A 15,935-nucleotide genomic window follows, 5' to 3' on the forward strand; every position below is an offset into this window, starting at 1 on the left:
CGTGGTAAAATGAATGATTAAAAAACAAAAACGTAAAAACATTTTTTTTTACATCCCAACAATACAATTTAATTGAATTTAAAATGAAAACATTTAAGTAATAATGACACGTAGTCATGTCTATGCTATGATGCCCTTAATCAGCTACCCTCAGAAGTAACTACATTTGTTAATTTACGTCCACCTGTGTGCAAGCTGAGAGTCACGTGATTTCAGGATCTGCACACCTGTTGTTAAAGCACCCAGAGTCTGCAGCCCACTAACCAAGGGCCACCACCTAGCAAGGGGCTCTTTAGACAAGTCAGGGACAGAGTTATACAGATAAGGGCTAGATTATAAAAGGATAATAATGATACAACGAAAATAGGATATTCTGAATATCCCTCAGAGCCACATTACATTTATTATTATCAGATGGAAACAATATGGCACCCCGAAAACCTGCCAAGAAAAGGTATGCGGACTAAATTCATGGACCAGGCTAGGAGGGAATTAATCAGAGATTAAAAAAAAGATTAGTCAAAAGCAGATATTAGAGTGTCTGCTCAGAGGACTGCTTAAAGCAGCACTCTCTGCAAAGCTGTGATCTGAGGACGGAGGCATTGCAATGGTTTAATGTCTGCTATACCCCAGCAGAACCCACCCAGAGCTGGAGCAGTTTGAGAAAGAAAGAAATCCAAGTGGTTGGATGTGTCAAATTTATAGAGACATATTTAAAGGAGAATTTTTTTTTTCTTTAAACCTGGACCTTATTTCTGGCAGAAAATATGTTCATCTACTCACCGATAACAGTTTGGTTAGTCGGTGTCCTTCGGACGATATTTAGATCTGCGTATATCCATATATAGGGGCATCGATCAATACCGATTATTTTATGGCAGAAATAAGGTCCAGGTTTAAAAAAAACGAACTTCTCCTTTAAAAACCTGCAGCCGTAATTACTTTGAGAGGTTGCTCTATAAAGCATTGAATAATCAAGTATGCTTAAGTTTGTTTGTTTTTTCAGATTTCTGAGCTATGTTTGAAATGTGTTGATCAGATTACACAAAACCACAAAGTACATTAAAAAAGAATGCCAGAGTAACTTCACCCATCCATCCATTCCATTTACCTGCTTAATCCAATACAGGGTTGCAGGGGGGCTGCAGCCTGTCCCAGCTGCCATTGGACGAGAGGCGGGGTCCATCAAACCATCAATTACCATATTTTTGAAAACAGCCAATTGCACTTTTCCTGGCCGGAGTAATAGAACTCTGGTTTTATTTCTTACATAGATCATTCATACAGTTTCCCCATTCTCAGTCTTTTATTGATGTCAAAAGGTGATCTTTGTTACTGCGGTCCACCCCATTAACCTAGATAAATTTAATTCATATTTAATTAAGTATTGAACTAAACAGAAATCAAGCACAAAATCAAATTGAATGCAGTCATACAGGGTATGCAATGTACAACTTTTCATATAATTAGACATGTTAAGGGGGATCGTGATAAAGGCCCAAAAAGTGCTCAAAATTAGGTGGTTAATAACATTTTTTACAAATACGCGTGTTTCAATTAAACTTGGAAGTTATTAACTCCACAAACAAGAGAATTGCACAGGTAGTTGAACCAAAAGAAATATTTCAAAATGCCGTAAATAATCAAACTGCTAAGATGAGCTAATTTTCGATTATCTACACAGCTTTTTAAAAAATTGGACACATTTACTTAAATTACTTAAATATCTGCCAAGGACGGTTTGAAATACCCAACCCTGTTGCCAACACGTCGAACTGTAATGAGTTAAAAAAAAAGCAAACAAGATCTGAGGTTTTCCAAAAGCAGAAATCCCAAATTTATTCTCACAAAGGCATCTACAGCATCAAAATGTAAGAAACAGGCGGACAAAAACTTCCAATTTTTTACAATTTAATTCCACAGTAAAAAGGGACATTTAGCTGTTTAAATAACAAATGTATATGTATGTATGTACCATCTCAAGCTGTTGAGATGCTTTATTTAAAAAAAATAAAGAGAAAAAGATCAGAGCCACAAAATGGACCCGAAATTTACATCGTCCGCATTAAGCAGCAGGGCGCCCTCAGAAGTGTAGCTCTCAGATTGTTGATTCTGTTCAGAATTCCTTCTGAAGATCTGAATAGTGGAGAAGGACACAAAGCAAACATAAAATATATTTATATAAAATGCTTAAAGTGTGCTCAATCTTTGTTGAATTTACCATAACTTGAACTCACCACTTTTTCGGAGAAGTTCTCCCTTCCACGAACGAGCCATTCCATCGAGGAACTGATCAAAGTACTTCACATACTTGGCCAAGCTGGTTCTTTTGTAATCTGTGAGAAAGTCATCTGTGAGCTCACTGGCAAACAGTCAGCTTACATTTACAACCAATTACAAAAAGGTGGTCAGACTGTGTGAAATGTAAAGAAATTGCACATCCTTTGTTACATTGTGTTTCATGACGCTCCAGATGTTTTTAAGTTGGTCAAAGGTCTGGACTGCAGTTAGAACAGTCCAGCACCCGGACTGTTACTTTATAAAGCCATGCTGTTTGGAACCAATTGGGTAGTTCTACAAAGCTATTATCACTAGGGATGTCCCGATCAGGTTTTTCTTGCCCCCAAGTCCGAGTCATTTCATTTTGAGAATCTGCCGATACCGAGTCCTGATCCGATACTTCTACAGTACATAAAAAAAAGAAAAAAAAAAAAAAAGAAAGAATAACAGCGAAGAAACAGATTCAGGATGTCCCTGATTTTTTTATTTTCTTCACTTATCACTCATAAACAGAGCACTTCTGTGAGGGAGCTTGAACAAAAAAAGTAATCAAGTAATAAACAAATTCTTCACATGTACTTTAGTGCAACATTAGCCGCATTCGGACAGAGCCGTTCTAAGAACGGTCCTCCTCGAATTTCGTTCTGATAACTGTCCTTCCCCAGCGGAACTGTTTCAGTCTGCATTCGCACATGAGTCGGGACCTGATAGAGACTGATGCGACGCAACCGTCTGCGACAGTGACATGTTACTTTAGCGCCACATTCAACAACAAAACAAAACAAAACCCGCGAAAAGTAAGGAGAGAAGAAAAAAACACCACAAAGAAGGTAATATGGTGAGCGGGGAGGCCGTGTTCATGGTCTGCATGATGGTGATATTAATCATGGACGATCACATCAGGCGTCTAATATCGAGGCTGGAAGAGCACACAGAGAGTCAGGAGACGAAGGATCGAGCGCAGGCCATACTTTTTCATTTCATGAAGGAAGGAAGGAGAGCAGAGCGCCGCAGACAAAGGAGACAACGTGTAAGTTTAACTTATTAAACACGCGCCGGTTGTGTCTGTGTCGTATGAGGAAACATTTCAGCCGTGACAACATGACAAGGGGCGTAGCTACCGACCACCAAACACCTCCGTCAGATGTCTTCCTATAGAACCCAGCTCGGAGAAGGAGCTAAAATGGTTATAGGAACTGAGGGCCATGGTCCCGAGTTCCTGTATGTGCGAATGTGGGAAAAACGGCCCCGTTCCTGAAAAGGTTATAGGAACTGCCAAAGGTTCCTACAGTGCGAATGCGGCTAATGTCGAATATAAAAACGAGCAGCAGCTCAACTTGAAATACCTGGCAGGCATGTAAACAAATAAGCAAATAAAAGTGCCACAGTGTTATAAAGTAAGGCCAGTAATGTGCTTTTCAGGAACTGTCCTCCTAATTCTCACTCTCCTCCTCTGGCTTCACAGAAGGAAATGTACGTTTTTCTTGATGAAAGCCAACATCTCTACCCTGTTAAGTTTGAGCCTATTCCTGTTCTCATCAAGGATGTTAGCGATGTCCTTGGCACCTCTTGAAATCCCAAGTTTGCATATCTCACAGTTTGCAATCGCAACGTTTTTGTCATCCACTTTAAAATACCTTCAAGCTGCTGCCATGTTCTGCTTCGCTTTACGGCACGCAGCAAAGTGACGTCATGCTGCATGCGTTGTTTCTGTGTGGAGTTGAGACCATAGACATAAAAATTCGGGGAGTTATGATTATTGTAGTTGGGGATATACACCTTCCTCAACCGAAATGCAATGTGGGGGCATTGGAGACCCATCCAAGATGGCGGCCGCGCTGATACGTCAGCTCCAATAGGCAGCGTCAGTCTATGAGGCGTATACATATATTATGTCTATGGTTGAGACGGTCTGACTCTGTACCACCACATAACAGTAAATACTAAGCTGTTATTTTTTCCCCATTTGTTTTGAAATATTATAGTTCTGATAAAAAAATAAATAATGAGAATAAGTATACCTATATAGATAGGCTATATATCCAATCCCTGATCGGGATGAAACGTCCGATTCCCATCGAGTCAGAAACCCCATGATCGGCCCCGATTTCTGATCGGATCGGGACATCCCTAATTATCACCTTATTGTACTAGAAGAAGAGTAATCTGCAATATCTGCACAGGGTGTGCGGCACGTTTTGACTGCTATCGAAACCACATTTCAGTGCAACTTTTGTTATTTTTGTCAGCCTTTGGCACCTCTGATCCTCCGCTTCTCTGCTGCATCGCTCTCATTTTCCTTCTCCTTGGTGTCCTCGGACTTTTCTTCTTCTTCTCCTGCCCTGGGCCGATCCAGCTCCTCACAGGTCATACTTGAATTAACAAGCAAATAAAGGTTACACTTTGTTGAGGATCCCACTGCACACACACGCACACAGATGGACACGAGATATCAAAAGGCTGCTGACCTGATTGTGGGCACAGTGAAAGGGTCAAACCGGTCCAGTTCTTTGAGGTCCATGGGGACAGAGATGCGCCCTGAACAGCAACAGAAACAGCACAAGGGTTCAGCTGGTGGTGCATTTACGGTGCTGCCTTCATTCACATTGGATTACCTGATCATTCCATACATCCTTTCATTCTGAAGGCAGGCGGACTTCTCCTATCCTTGAAGTTTGCTCACCTGTTTTGGGGTGGACGCTGAAAGGGCTTTTCAGCAAATGGTTCACACCTTTGCTGACATTCACATCCAGCCGAGGGTAACAGTACTGCAGCATGATTTCATTTTCAAAGTACTGGCCCTTTTTGGCAGTGCTCTGGCAGAAGAAATGTTGTTGTCATAAGTCACTCTGTTGTAATGTGTAAAAGCCAACAAAAATGACTGAAAAGCTTCATTATATAACACAAGCAAAATGACCGACCTGTTTGATTTTGGCGTGTTCTTTGACCCGTTCCCAGCGGCTCTCTGGATTCTTCTCTTTTTTGAATTCTTGCTGTAAATCTTTTCTAACATGTAATGAACAAATTAAGGTCAAGTAATTGTGCACATTTTTTTTGTTCAATTCTAAGAAATACAAAGAGAACAAACTAATAAGTACTTATACATAAAAAAAGCTGTTTTACAAGCCAATATTGGTTCCAAGTGTGAGATTATCATGCTGTATATAGTGTAAAGGATATCCTCGGGTATTAGAGCAAGCACTTTGTCTACGGACTCCTTGCGGCCCAGTATGTCCTGGTCCTGCAGCGCGTATTGTGGAAAGTACTTCTCCACCACTTTCAGAGACGCTCTGTTATGATTAAAATTACGGACACTTAATAACAGCAAAAAGCCACAGAACCAAAAGCCTTTTTCCCCACGTGTGGCACGTGTGGGTTAAATAAAAAGATTTTAGTTAACCCACAGCAGGTCCTTCTTCTGATGCACAAATGCCAAACAGAGGCGTGTCAGGCTCATCAGTCCCGGCTTGAAAAGGCGCACGTGAAAGAGGCCGAACAGATGCAGCGATGCCAAAAGCAGGCAAAGGAAATGCAACCAATCTAAACACAGTAGTACCTGATAAAAGGGTGTATTGGATCCGTCAGCAACACTTTCTTCACCGTCTCCTCACCACCCTATGAAACAACAGTAATTAGAAGGTCCCACCTCAAAGCTTAGCTGTTGCTCATCATCAAAGTGGGGTATATTATTGTGCGATGATCTGTATGAACCAATAAATAACCATTTTTATCCTGGCGTACGGCTAAGCTTGAACACATCCTAGTTAGTGGGGTCTTAAAAAAACAAGAAAAACAAAGCTCAACGCGTATTATTCAGCCTTAACAGGGATTTGTTTTATGACTCCTGCCATTTCTGACTTATACTCGACATGTTTTCACACACCAAATATTTTATTCTCATCTTAATGTTGTACTTGTGAGCCGTTCTTGGTGGCGCCGTCACAGTTGAAATCAAAGCAGGAAAAGATCTGCTTTGTGCTGGAGTGAAACTAAGCATTCAGAGGCAAAGAGACTGTCCAGGGCAGCCGTTGTCTGAGCTTCCACTTGTGCTCCGTAGCTCTTTGTGGTTCCCTGTTGTCTGCCTCCCTCGTGGGCTCGAGCCAACTTTCAGCCAATAACGCTGGGCGTTATTAGCTTACTGGAGGACTGTGCGTCCGTCCATCTCCGTTGAAAAAACAAATGGCCGTCTGCGGAGACCGAGAGTGGCGGAGACAGATGCTTCTAAGCAAGGATGGGTTGTGAATCGCCACCAAATTCAATAAGAGAATCATCGATCAGTTTTTAAAAAAAATATTAAAAAGTAGTGTATAGCTTTTAGCATTTAGTTTTATTTTAAATGTGCTGCCATATGAATGAAAGTGCCATAACATTTGTTGTGCAAACACACTTTTAACATCAGCATCTTTATGTAGTTTTTATGTAGAAGCCTCGCTCCACTGTCTGTTTCCTTGAATGACTTGCTGCTATCAATTGTGTGTTTAGCCTTTAAGTGATATTTTAGACTGGAACTACTACGCTGAGAAGACAATTCAACTTGGCAGTGTTTACAGATGACTTTGGTTCTGTCGACTCCGCCGTCTGGAAGAACTTTAAAATGAAAATGGCCGACTAAAAGTTCCGTACCCTTCTCCATGTTTGGTGGATCCACCAATTACTTTCTTTTACGGTTCCGCAGCAGAAAGCAACAGACTTTTACAATAATAAAATAAACAGGGGTGGTCCGTGCTGTAGTGGGTTGAGCAGGCGCCCCATGTACAAGCGGCTATAGTCCTCGCTGCAGCTGGCCCCGGTTTGAGTACCGCATCGGACGGCCCTGTGCTGCGTGTCGTTCCCCTCTCTCTCTCTCTTCCTGTCTTTCCTATCCATTAAAGGCACAAAAGCCCCCCAAAAAACAAACAAAAAAAACCCAAACTGCGTTAATGCGCGATAAAATATTTATCGGCGTTAAATAATTAACGAGTTAACGCGATAATAACGAGTTAACTTGCCCAGCCCTAATATATATATATTTCTTGATGGAAAACTGTTCTCTCAAACTCTACAGAGTGTAATGTGATTAAAGGGAGGGAACACTGGGGAAATCTCAGCGCCTAAAGGCCAAAGCTGAAAACCACTATCGGATGCACGTGACTTTCAAGGCCTCAGGAGAAGGTTTATAAACTCAGAAATGCCAAAACTTCACGGACACTTCTAAATACAATGATGCTGCTCAGTGAAGACACAGGAGGATTTCCTCTGTGTTTTTACAGTAAATGCTCAAATAAATTGACGAATTACAGATTGTGCCGCATTTGCACAACTTTAGAGAAATCCGCAACTTTCCTTGAAACGGAGTTCGAGGCCTTCAAAGGCTGGAAATTCGTTACCTTGACCAGGCTGAGGTATTCTGCCACAGCAGAGCGGGCCGCCGCGGAGAGCTTCCTGGCAGCTTCATCACACACCCAACAATGCACTCCTCTTCTGCCAGAATACACCCACAGCAGGTGCTGAAAACCAAAGTCCTCTGGAAATAACAGAAAAACAGGGAAAATCGGATTTGGACGTAAAATGCAATAGAGAGGCCCGATGCTTGATCATTGACATACCTCGAAGAGCTCTATCCAGGATACGAATAGCGATGGTCATCAACGTCCAGCACTTGGGGCAAATGTCTGCGGCACTGCAATGAAAGTTTTGAAATACTATCTCGGTGATTCGACCGCAAGAATCTTCTGAACACAAGCCGTCGTTGGGATTTAGTTAGTTACAATTCGAAACAAAGAAACCACGTAATTAGTTTTACCTGCAGCAGCTTCGAACGTCATCGTAATCCGTCATGTCGATGTCAAAGACGAGCTCCTTCTCTAGAGCCTGGAAGCTGCCGGACTTCACAGTGTTGTGTTGATTAGGCTGAGGGCAACAAACGGTGACAACATTTTTCTACGTGTTCGCAGCGGTGCACAAACCTTTCCAAGCACGTGGCACCGGAATGAAGTCTTACCCTGTGACTGTACACTGCTCCAACGTCTATCTTGTAAGGGTTCATCTTCTGCATTTCCTTCTCCAGCTCATTCTGCGTGCTGAAGGACTGGTAGCGCACGTAGATGTCATCTTTGAGCGTGAATGAGAACTCTCTGTTCTGAAAGTAGTTCTTCTGCACTGGGGATTTTAAAAAGAAAAAGAAAACACACACACACACACACACACACACACACACACACACACACACACACACACACATTAATCCCTTGTAGTGTTGCCGGCTCTTTGAGTCTAACATGAAAGCAACCAAAACAAACTATGTGGAAAAAGTATTCAGTCTTAACTTAAAGGGGAAGGTCCATGTTTTTTTTTTTTTTAAAAAACGAACTTCTCCTTTAACAGCTTTCAGTAGGAGCTTTTTTGGGGGGGCTAGTCTTTATAGAAATACATTTCAAATGTAACTGTCATGAGAAACTTGGACAATCACATCTTTGATTGAAGGAGACAAATGTAACATACATACATTACTATAGGTATTCCTGTTCATGAGAATGTAGAACACTGAATGCAACATTTTCATCTTAAAACATTAATATATGCCTAATGTTGTTTTGCACACATTTAGTTTTGACTTACAGATCTACAGGCTGAAGTGATAACCAAAGGGAGGATGTGACATACATTTATTAACAACAGAAAACAGAAGAGTTTAAAGATTTTGGACGTCAACCTTCACAAACACCCATATCTTACACAAATTTCACTTGGTTCCCAAACATTAAATCATGATAGATTCACCGGTCTTTGGTTTGAGGACACTCACCTCCTCCGTAGTTCAGCCAACGGTAATACTGTGAGAAGGGGAACAGCCGACGATAGTAGAGCGGTAATAAGTCTGGCAGACAAGCCGGATCGTAGTCTGAGGATGGCATTGTGATATAATAACAGCTCTGATTGCTGTCGCTAGCTTGTTCAATCCACAGGTTCAGTTTGGCGTTTGAGGCTGAGAGCAGCGCGGGAAACCTCTGAGACAACACCAGACCCAATGACACAAGGTTAAGACAATGACGTCACTTCAATCAGGAAATGTGCTGGTAAGTGCAAATAAAATTCCCAACAATCGGCTTTCCATTGGATTTACCAGAAAAGGAGCGTAAATATTGGTGTCATTAGTGAGCGGAACCTGAATTAGGTAGATGTCAGTGGTGTTAGTCTGCAAAATGTCGACGTGACAGTTATTTTCGAAGCTCTCTGTACCTTGTAATATTCGTCCTACAACGACTAAAAAGTCAGAAGTGACGTTAGAAAACGGAGAATGATGGGAAGTGTAGTCGTTGTTTGAAGGGAGCCAATCTTTTTGCCAGCCAGAAAATACAGAATAATAAAATATCACAGACATTTTTCCCTGCAGCTATATACAGGCGATATCTCTGTGCATTATGGAAGATTTTGAGTTGTATGTTAATCGAGTCACCCGCCGTGAGCTGGATTCGAACCTGAAATCTGCCGGACAAAGCTATGACGCTCCCAAGCGATCAGAAATCCGATAGCGATTTCTGATCATTGTATTGATTAATACTTATTTTGTGTGTATTATTAAGAACATGGCTTTAGCTTTAGTATTATGTGCCCCCAATGAAAAGTAATGTTTATCTGTTTATTGTAAAGATAATGATAATAACATTACTTTAGCTTTAGGATTACATGCCCCCAATGACAAGTAATGCTTATCCGTTTGTTATTATAATAATAATAAAAATAATGTGTGCTCTCAAAGACTGATGCCATCGCAGTGTCATGCCATTGTATTGATTCATACTTATTATTTTGTGTTTATTATGAAGAACATTGCTTTGGCTTTAAGATCACATGCCCCCAAATTACTTGTAATGTTTATTTCTGTATAATGATAATAGCAATAAAGTGTGTCTTCAAAGACTGTGGGACAATATGGAGCTTTTTTGATGATGTACAGGCTGAGTCTTAAATGTTGGTACGATCAGATTTAATTTTTATGAACATATATGTAAACTAAACAAATACTCAAAATGTACACATTTCTGAAAAACTATATACATACAATACATGGAACTACACATGAAAGCACACAATATATACAAGCAAAACAGTTAAGGCAAGGCAAGTTTATTTGTACAGCACAATTCAACAAGGTGATTCAAAGTGCTTTACAGATACATTAAAACAGTAGAAATAAAAAGCATGATTTAAATTTTAAACAAAAGAAAGAAATAAGAATATATAAAATCAGTAGTTAAAATGTGAAGCAACAAGCTTCAGAACTTATTTTGCTGCTCGTGAGCAGAATATAGCATTGCCATGACGACTGTGCCCGAACTCCTTAGTTTTGGGGTGCCCCCACTGGCTACAGGTATTGTAGCCGACTCCTCTGATATACTTCCTCTTCTGGACTCCACTCTTCTCCTCAAGAGCCCGCTGTCAGTAACAGTGACACAGTTTTGTCTGGGTTTAGGATGAAAGTCCCTAACTGTCATGCCATGGGCTCTGCAGTTTCTGGTGCCATGGGGTAGATAAATTGGGTGCTCCCTGGTGGCAGCAGCGGGCTGTCGGCCTGGCCGCAGAAGAGGAGCCTGTCCTTCCAGATTTGGAGGGAGGACAAATTCATGCCTTGGGCCAGATGTGAGGGAAGGAGCCCCAGTTTCTTCTTTGGTGGTGGAAGCTGGTCAGGTGCCAGAGGAATCAGGTTGGTTGGAGCCATTCCCCGATAAAGGACACCGTCTCCTGACTCATCTGTTGAAACCTGAGAGGACCATTTTGTTAGATGTGCATTCATTAGAGAACTATTCAGTCAATTTGAGGTAAATAATGTGCCTGACCTACCATTGAATGAGTGTCCTCTGATTTAGCTCAAAGAGCTGGATCATCGTCTCCGCCAGAATCCGTGGACTGTTGAGCACTAAGTCCCGGATGTGGTGGTAGTTGCTGAGAATGTCAGACCATCTGGGGGTGGAAACTCCAGCCTTCTTGGTGGTAGTCTTTTGCAAAGTGCACAGCCTTATGCACATGGCCTCCACCAAGCCGCTGGTGCTGGGCCACTGAGCTGGCCCACCAGGATGTTCAATCAAGCAGCGCAACACTCCACATGACTCCGTCGCGTGACTCCAGACCGCTTAGGAGCCTTAAAACGACCACTTGTCAGTCGCGGCTGATGAGGCTGGCAGTTGACCTGCTCTTTGTCGCCTTCAGGAAGAGCTGTCCTCCATCACGTGACGTGGACGGCAGATCAGCAGGTGATGCAGGGGCCTGAGGTGGAGAGGCCAGAGGACTCGTCATCAACGATGAGGGCCTGTTCTCCAGATCACGGCAGGGGTCATCCTCATGGAGCACAGGAACTGTGATGTCGTCCATGGTCTCTTCATCAAACCCCTCATCCTGTACATCCTCATCGTTGACTTCCTCCACCAGCCTGTCTTCTTCCTCTGGGTTCTGGATCACAGGAGTCAGTGTATTGCCGGTCTGGCTGTACAAGTACTCCATTCCCAGCGATTCACCTACAAAAACCAAACAGAAAAAAGAAAGTCATTGATATTTGATCTAATATTTTGTCCTCATCTCCGCTGACATCTTCTCATCATCTCAGACATCATCCCGCTGCCTCATATAATGTATATAGTGCCTTGTGCACCCAACCCATCTTTTTTATTTGAACTAGTTACTTTAATGTTGCTATATTGGCTTATGTTGTTATGTTTTTTTTACATACATGTTTGCACTGATTAAGGAGTTGCTTTTAATCTCATTGTACATGTGTATAGTGAGATAGTCCATTCTATTCTAATACATTAAAGGTTTAACTGATTAATAGTGTTATTAAAGATCAAATTAATCACGGTGTTCTTTTTCATGTTGTATGCGGCATCATTTCTTGCCTGTGTATGCTCCAGGCGTGCGATAATGCTCATCCCAGCATCTCCCTCGCACCCTTTGGCTGAGCTGGTCCACTGCCTCTCAGAGCACTGCCATGAGAGCAGAAAGAAGGTGCTCCTTTAACGGCGTCCTCCATCCGGTCATCATTCCAGCGCATCAGCCCTTCAAGAAGAAACGCCTGGAAATGCACATCACTGGCACTGGTTCCTGAAGGGTAAATAAACAAAGAAGCGTTTGTCACATTTGTACAAGATATTCACATATGCTAAGAAGCATCTTTAACATTTAATAGAATTATGTTAAAAATTAATTGTCATTACAACCAGACATTGAGAAAAAATAGGTAGTAAGTAACCCATATGAATGCTATACCTGGAATAAATCTGTTTATGTGGAGGTGGAAGGACTCCAGGGAGGGAGAGCCACGGACACACCTGTAGCAGCACAGCTCCACACCGCCCTTTCTTCAGGGTGCCTGTCATAATGTAAAGCGGGAAGTCCTCTGGGTCTTGGATACAGCCCACGTGTTTCCTCTGCTCCTGCCACATCTGCTGGATCCGTTCATGGTCCAGCATAGGAACGCCCACAGTGTCCTTCCCACTTGTACTGTCAAACCGACTGATCAGTGACGCAATCAGTCTGGTGGTCTCCTCCACCCCTCTGGTCCTCCTCCTGCAGTGCCAACTCCCTCCGGGTAATGCGAGTGGTCACCGCCTCCTCAGAGATGTGGCCAATCCTCCTTGCTGCCAGCTCACCCTCCTTGGTACGGCGAAGAGCAGCAACATCCTCCGGATCCCACTCAAAAATGCACGTGGACAGGCGTGCCATGAAAATGCTGTACATGAGGTGAGCCTCAGTTATGACGCCTGCAGCAAACCGCCGCATGTAATGCCAGATATCAAGGCGCACCTGAAGCCCATCCACTCTGCAAACATGGCCTTCACCCGATAAGGGCCGTGCTGACTGCATCAGTCTCTGTTCACGTACATTATTCTTGGTGGCGCCTCTCCTGCCTCCCTGTACCGCTTCATTAGGACAGCTGCCATCGTGTCCAGTGCTTGTCCCTCGCCGGCTGTTAGGACCGAGACAAGAGCTTTACCATGCTAGTTGCCCACATTAGTGCACCCGGCAGCTGTACCTGCAGCAGCACCAGCAAGTTTCTTGGTGACCTATTCAGAAAAGATAAAATTAGAAAAGATTAGTAAAAAAAAAACAAAGAGTTAAAATCTGTATTCATTATGCATACACTCAAAATTCTGCATATAAACAGGGCTGTGATACCTTTTTTGTGGAGTCCATCTTGAGGACCTTTACCTTTTGCCTTTACCTCATGCAGTCGCCCTAGAACATCCCTGGCATACATAGCTAACAGCCACTTGGGCTTGCGAATGCAGGGGGGTGTACAACAGAGGACCTTGTGAATGGTTCACAAGCTGTCAGGTTCTGCAGGACATGCTGCATCCATGCTTCGCTGTGTTGTTCCAGCAGCTTTTTGTACAGCTGAGTCGCACTGTTGCCCATTGTCCTGTCCCTCATCCTCAGCACCCGAGTAACTAAGGAAAGGAAAGAGTGTAATGTCTAAAGAATAACACAAATGTAAGCACCTAATAATGGTTGACATTCATTATGAATTACCTGTATGTAAGCACAGCTGGAAACTGGCTGCAGTGGCTAGTGCGGTGCTGAGGAGGATGCCACCAAAGTTTCAGCGGAGCCACTAGCTCTGGCTTGCCGGTTCGTGGGTTGGCCTTGAATAATGTGAGCCAGATCCACTCCTGCTGGAAAGGTGGAAGCTGACCCTTCCAGTGACTGGTGTCACAATGGGTGGGTGAGGTAGGACACGGACTCCATCCATCCATCCATTATCTGCCGCTTGTCCGGGGATCGGGTCGAGGGGGCAGCAGCTTGAGCAGAGAAACCCAGACGTCCCTGTCCCTGCCCACTTCCTCCAGCTCTTCTGGGGGGACCCCCGAGGCGTTCCCAGGCCTGCCGAGAAACATAGTCTCTCCAACGTGTCCTGGGTCTTCCCCGGGGCCTCCTCCCAGTGGGACGGGCCCGGAACACCTCACCAGGAGGCATCCTAACCAGATGCCCGAGCCACCTCATCTGACTCCTCTCGATGCGGAGGAGCAGCGATTCTACTCCGAGCCCCTCCCGGATGACCGAGCTTCTCACCCTATCTCTAAGGGAGAGCCCAGACACCCTGCGGAGGAAACTCATTTCGGCCGCTTGTATTCGCGATCTCGTTCTTTTGGTCACTACCCACAGCTCGTGACCATAGGCGAGGGTAGGAACATAGATTGACCGGTAAATCGAGAGCCTTGCCTTCTGGCTCAGCTCCTTCTTCACCACGATGGGCCGGTGCAGAGCCCGCATCACTGCAGACGCTGCACCGATCCGTCAGTCAATCTCCTGCTCCATTCGTCCCTCACTCGTGAACAAGACCCCGAGATATTTGAACTCCTCCACTTGGAGAAGGATCTCATTCCCGACCCGGAGAGGGCATTCCACCCTTTTCCGTCTGAGGACCATGGTCTCAGATTTGGAGGTGCTGATTCTCATCCCAGCCGCTTCACACTCGGCTGCTAACCGCTCTAATGAGAGCTGAAGGTCACGGCCCGACGACGCCAACAGAACCACATCGTCCGCAAAAAGCAGAGACCCGATTCTGAGGTCGCCAAAATGGACCCCCTCAATGCCCTGGCTGCACCTAGAAATTCTGTCCATAAAAATTATGAACAAAATCGGTGACAAAGGGCAGCCCTGACGGAGTCCAACCCTCACAGGAAACATGTCCGACTTACTGCCGGCAATGCGGACCAAACTCTGACACCGGTCATACAGAGACCGAACAGCCCATATCAAGGAGTCCGGCACTCCATACTCCCGGAGCACCCCCCACAAGAGTCCCCGAGGGACACGGTTGAACGCCTTCTCCAAGTCCACAAAACACATGTAGACCGGTTGGGCGAACTCCCATGCACCCTCCAGGATCCTGCCGAGGGTATAGAGCTGTTCCACTGTTCCACGGCCAGGACGAAAACCACACTGCACCTCCTGAATCCGAGATTCGACTATCCGGCGGATCCTCCTCTCCAGTACCCCCGAATAGACCTTACCAGGGAGGCTGAGGAGTGTGATCCCCCTATAGTTGGAACACACCCTCCGGTCCCTCTTTTTAAAGAAGGGGACCACCACCCCGATCTGCCAGTCCAGAGGCACTGCCCCTGATGTCCACGCGATGCTGCAGAGGCGTGTCAACCAAGACAGCCCTACAACATCCAGAGCCTTGAGGAACTCAGGACGGACTTCATCCACCCCCGGGGCCTTGCCACCTAGGAGTTTTTTAACCACCTCGGCAACCTCAGCCCCAGAAATGGGAGGTCCCACGTCCGAGCTCCCCAACTCTGCTTCCTCATCGGAAGGCGTGTCGGTAGGATTGAGGAGGCACTCGAAGTATTCCCCCCACCGACTCACAACGTCCCTAGTTGAGGTCAGCAGAGCTCCGCCCTCACCATACACGGTGTTGACGGTGCACCGCTTCCCCCCCCCCCCAGCCGCCGGATGGTGGACCAGAAACTCCTCGAGGCCGTCCGGACATCATTCTCCATGGCCTCCCCGAACTCCTCCCAAGCCCGAGTTTTTTCCTCTGCAACCGCCGAGGCCGCGTTCCGCTTGGCCTGTCGGTACCCATCAGCTGCTTCCAGAGTCCCACTGGCCAAAAAGGCCCGATAGGACTCCTTCTTCAGCTTGACGGCTTCCCTCACCACTGATGTCCACCAGCGGGT

The 15,935-nt window shown here is 44.7% G+C and overlaps 1 protein-coding gene across 1 annotated transcript; it reads right to left on the reverse strand.

The window, feature by feature from the left end:
• Positions 1-1,838: 1,838 nt before the first annotated feature.
• Positions 1,839-9,253, reverse strand: prim1 (DNA primase subunit 1). Its single transcript, XM_075475735.1, has 13 exons — positions 9,065-9,253; positions 8,261-8,418; positions 8,063-8,169; positions 7,866-7,939; positions 7,647-7,783; positions 5,837-5,895; positions 5,459-5,570; positions 5,202-5,291; positions 4,964-5,096; positions 4,749-4,818; positions 4,540-4,652; positions 2,238-2,336; positions 1,839-2,136 (listed from the first exon to the last, which is right to left on the reverse strand). Exons 1-13 carry the CDS (start codon positions 9,171-9,173, stop codon positions 2,117-2,119), a joined length of 1,281 nt encoding a protein of 426 aa, XP_075331850.1. The 5' UTR covers positions 9,174-9,253; the 3' UTR covers positions 1,839-2,116.
• Positions 9,254-15,935: the final 6,682 nt, after the last annotated feature.

The sequence above is a fragment of the Odontesthes bonariensis genome, chromosome 10 (genome assembly GCF_027942865.1).
Source record: "Odontesthes bonariensis isolate fOdoBon6 chromosome 10, fOdoBon6.hap1, whole genome shotgun sequence".
NCBI classification, from domain to species: Eukaryota; Metazoa; Chordata; class Actinopteri; order Atheriniformes; family Atherinopsidae; genus Odontesthes; species Odontesthes bonariensis.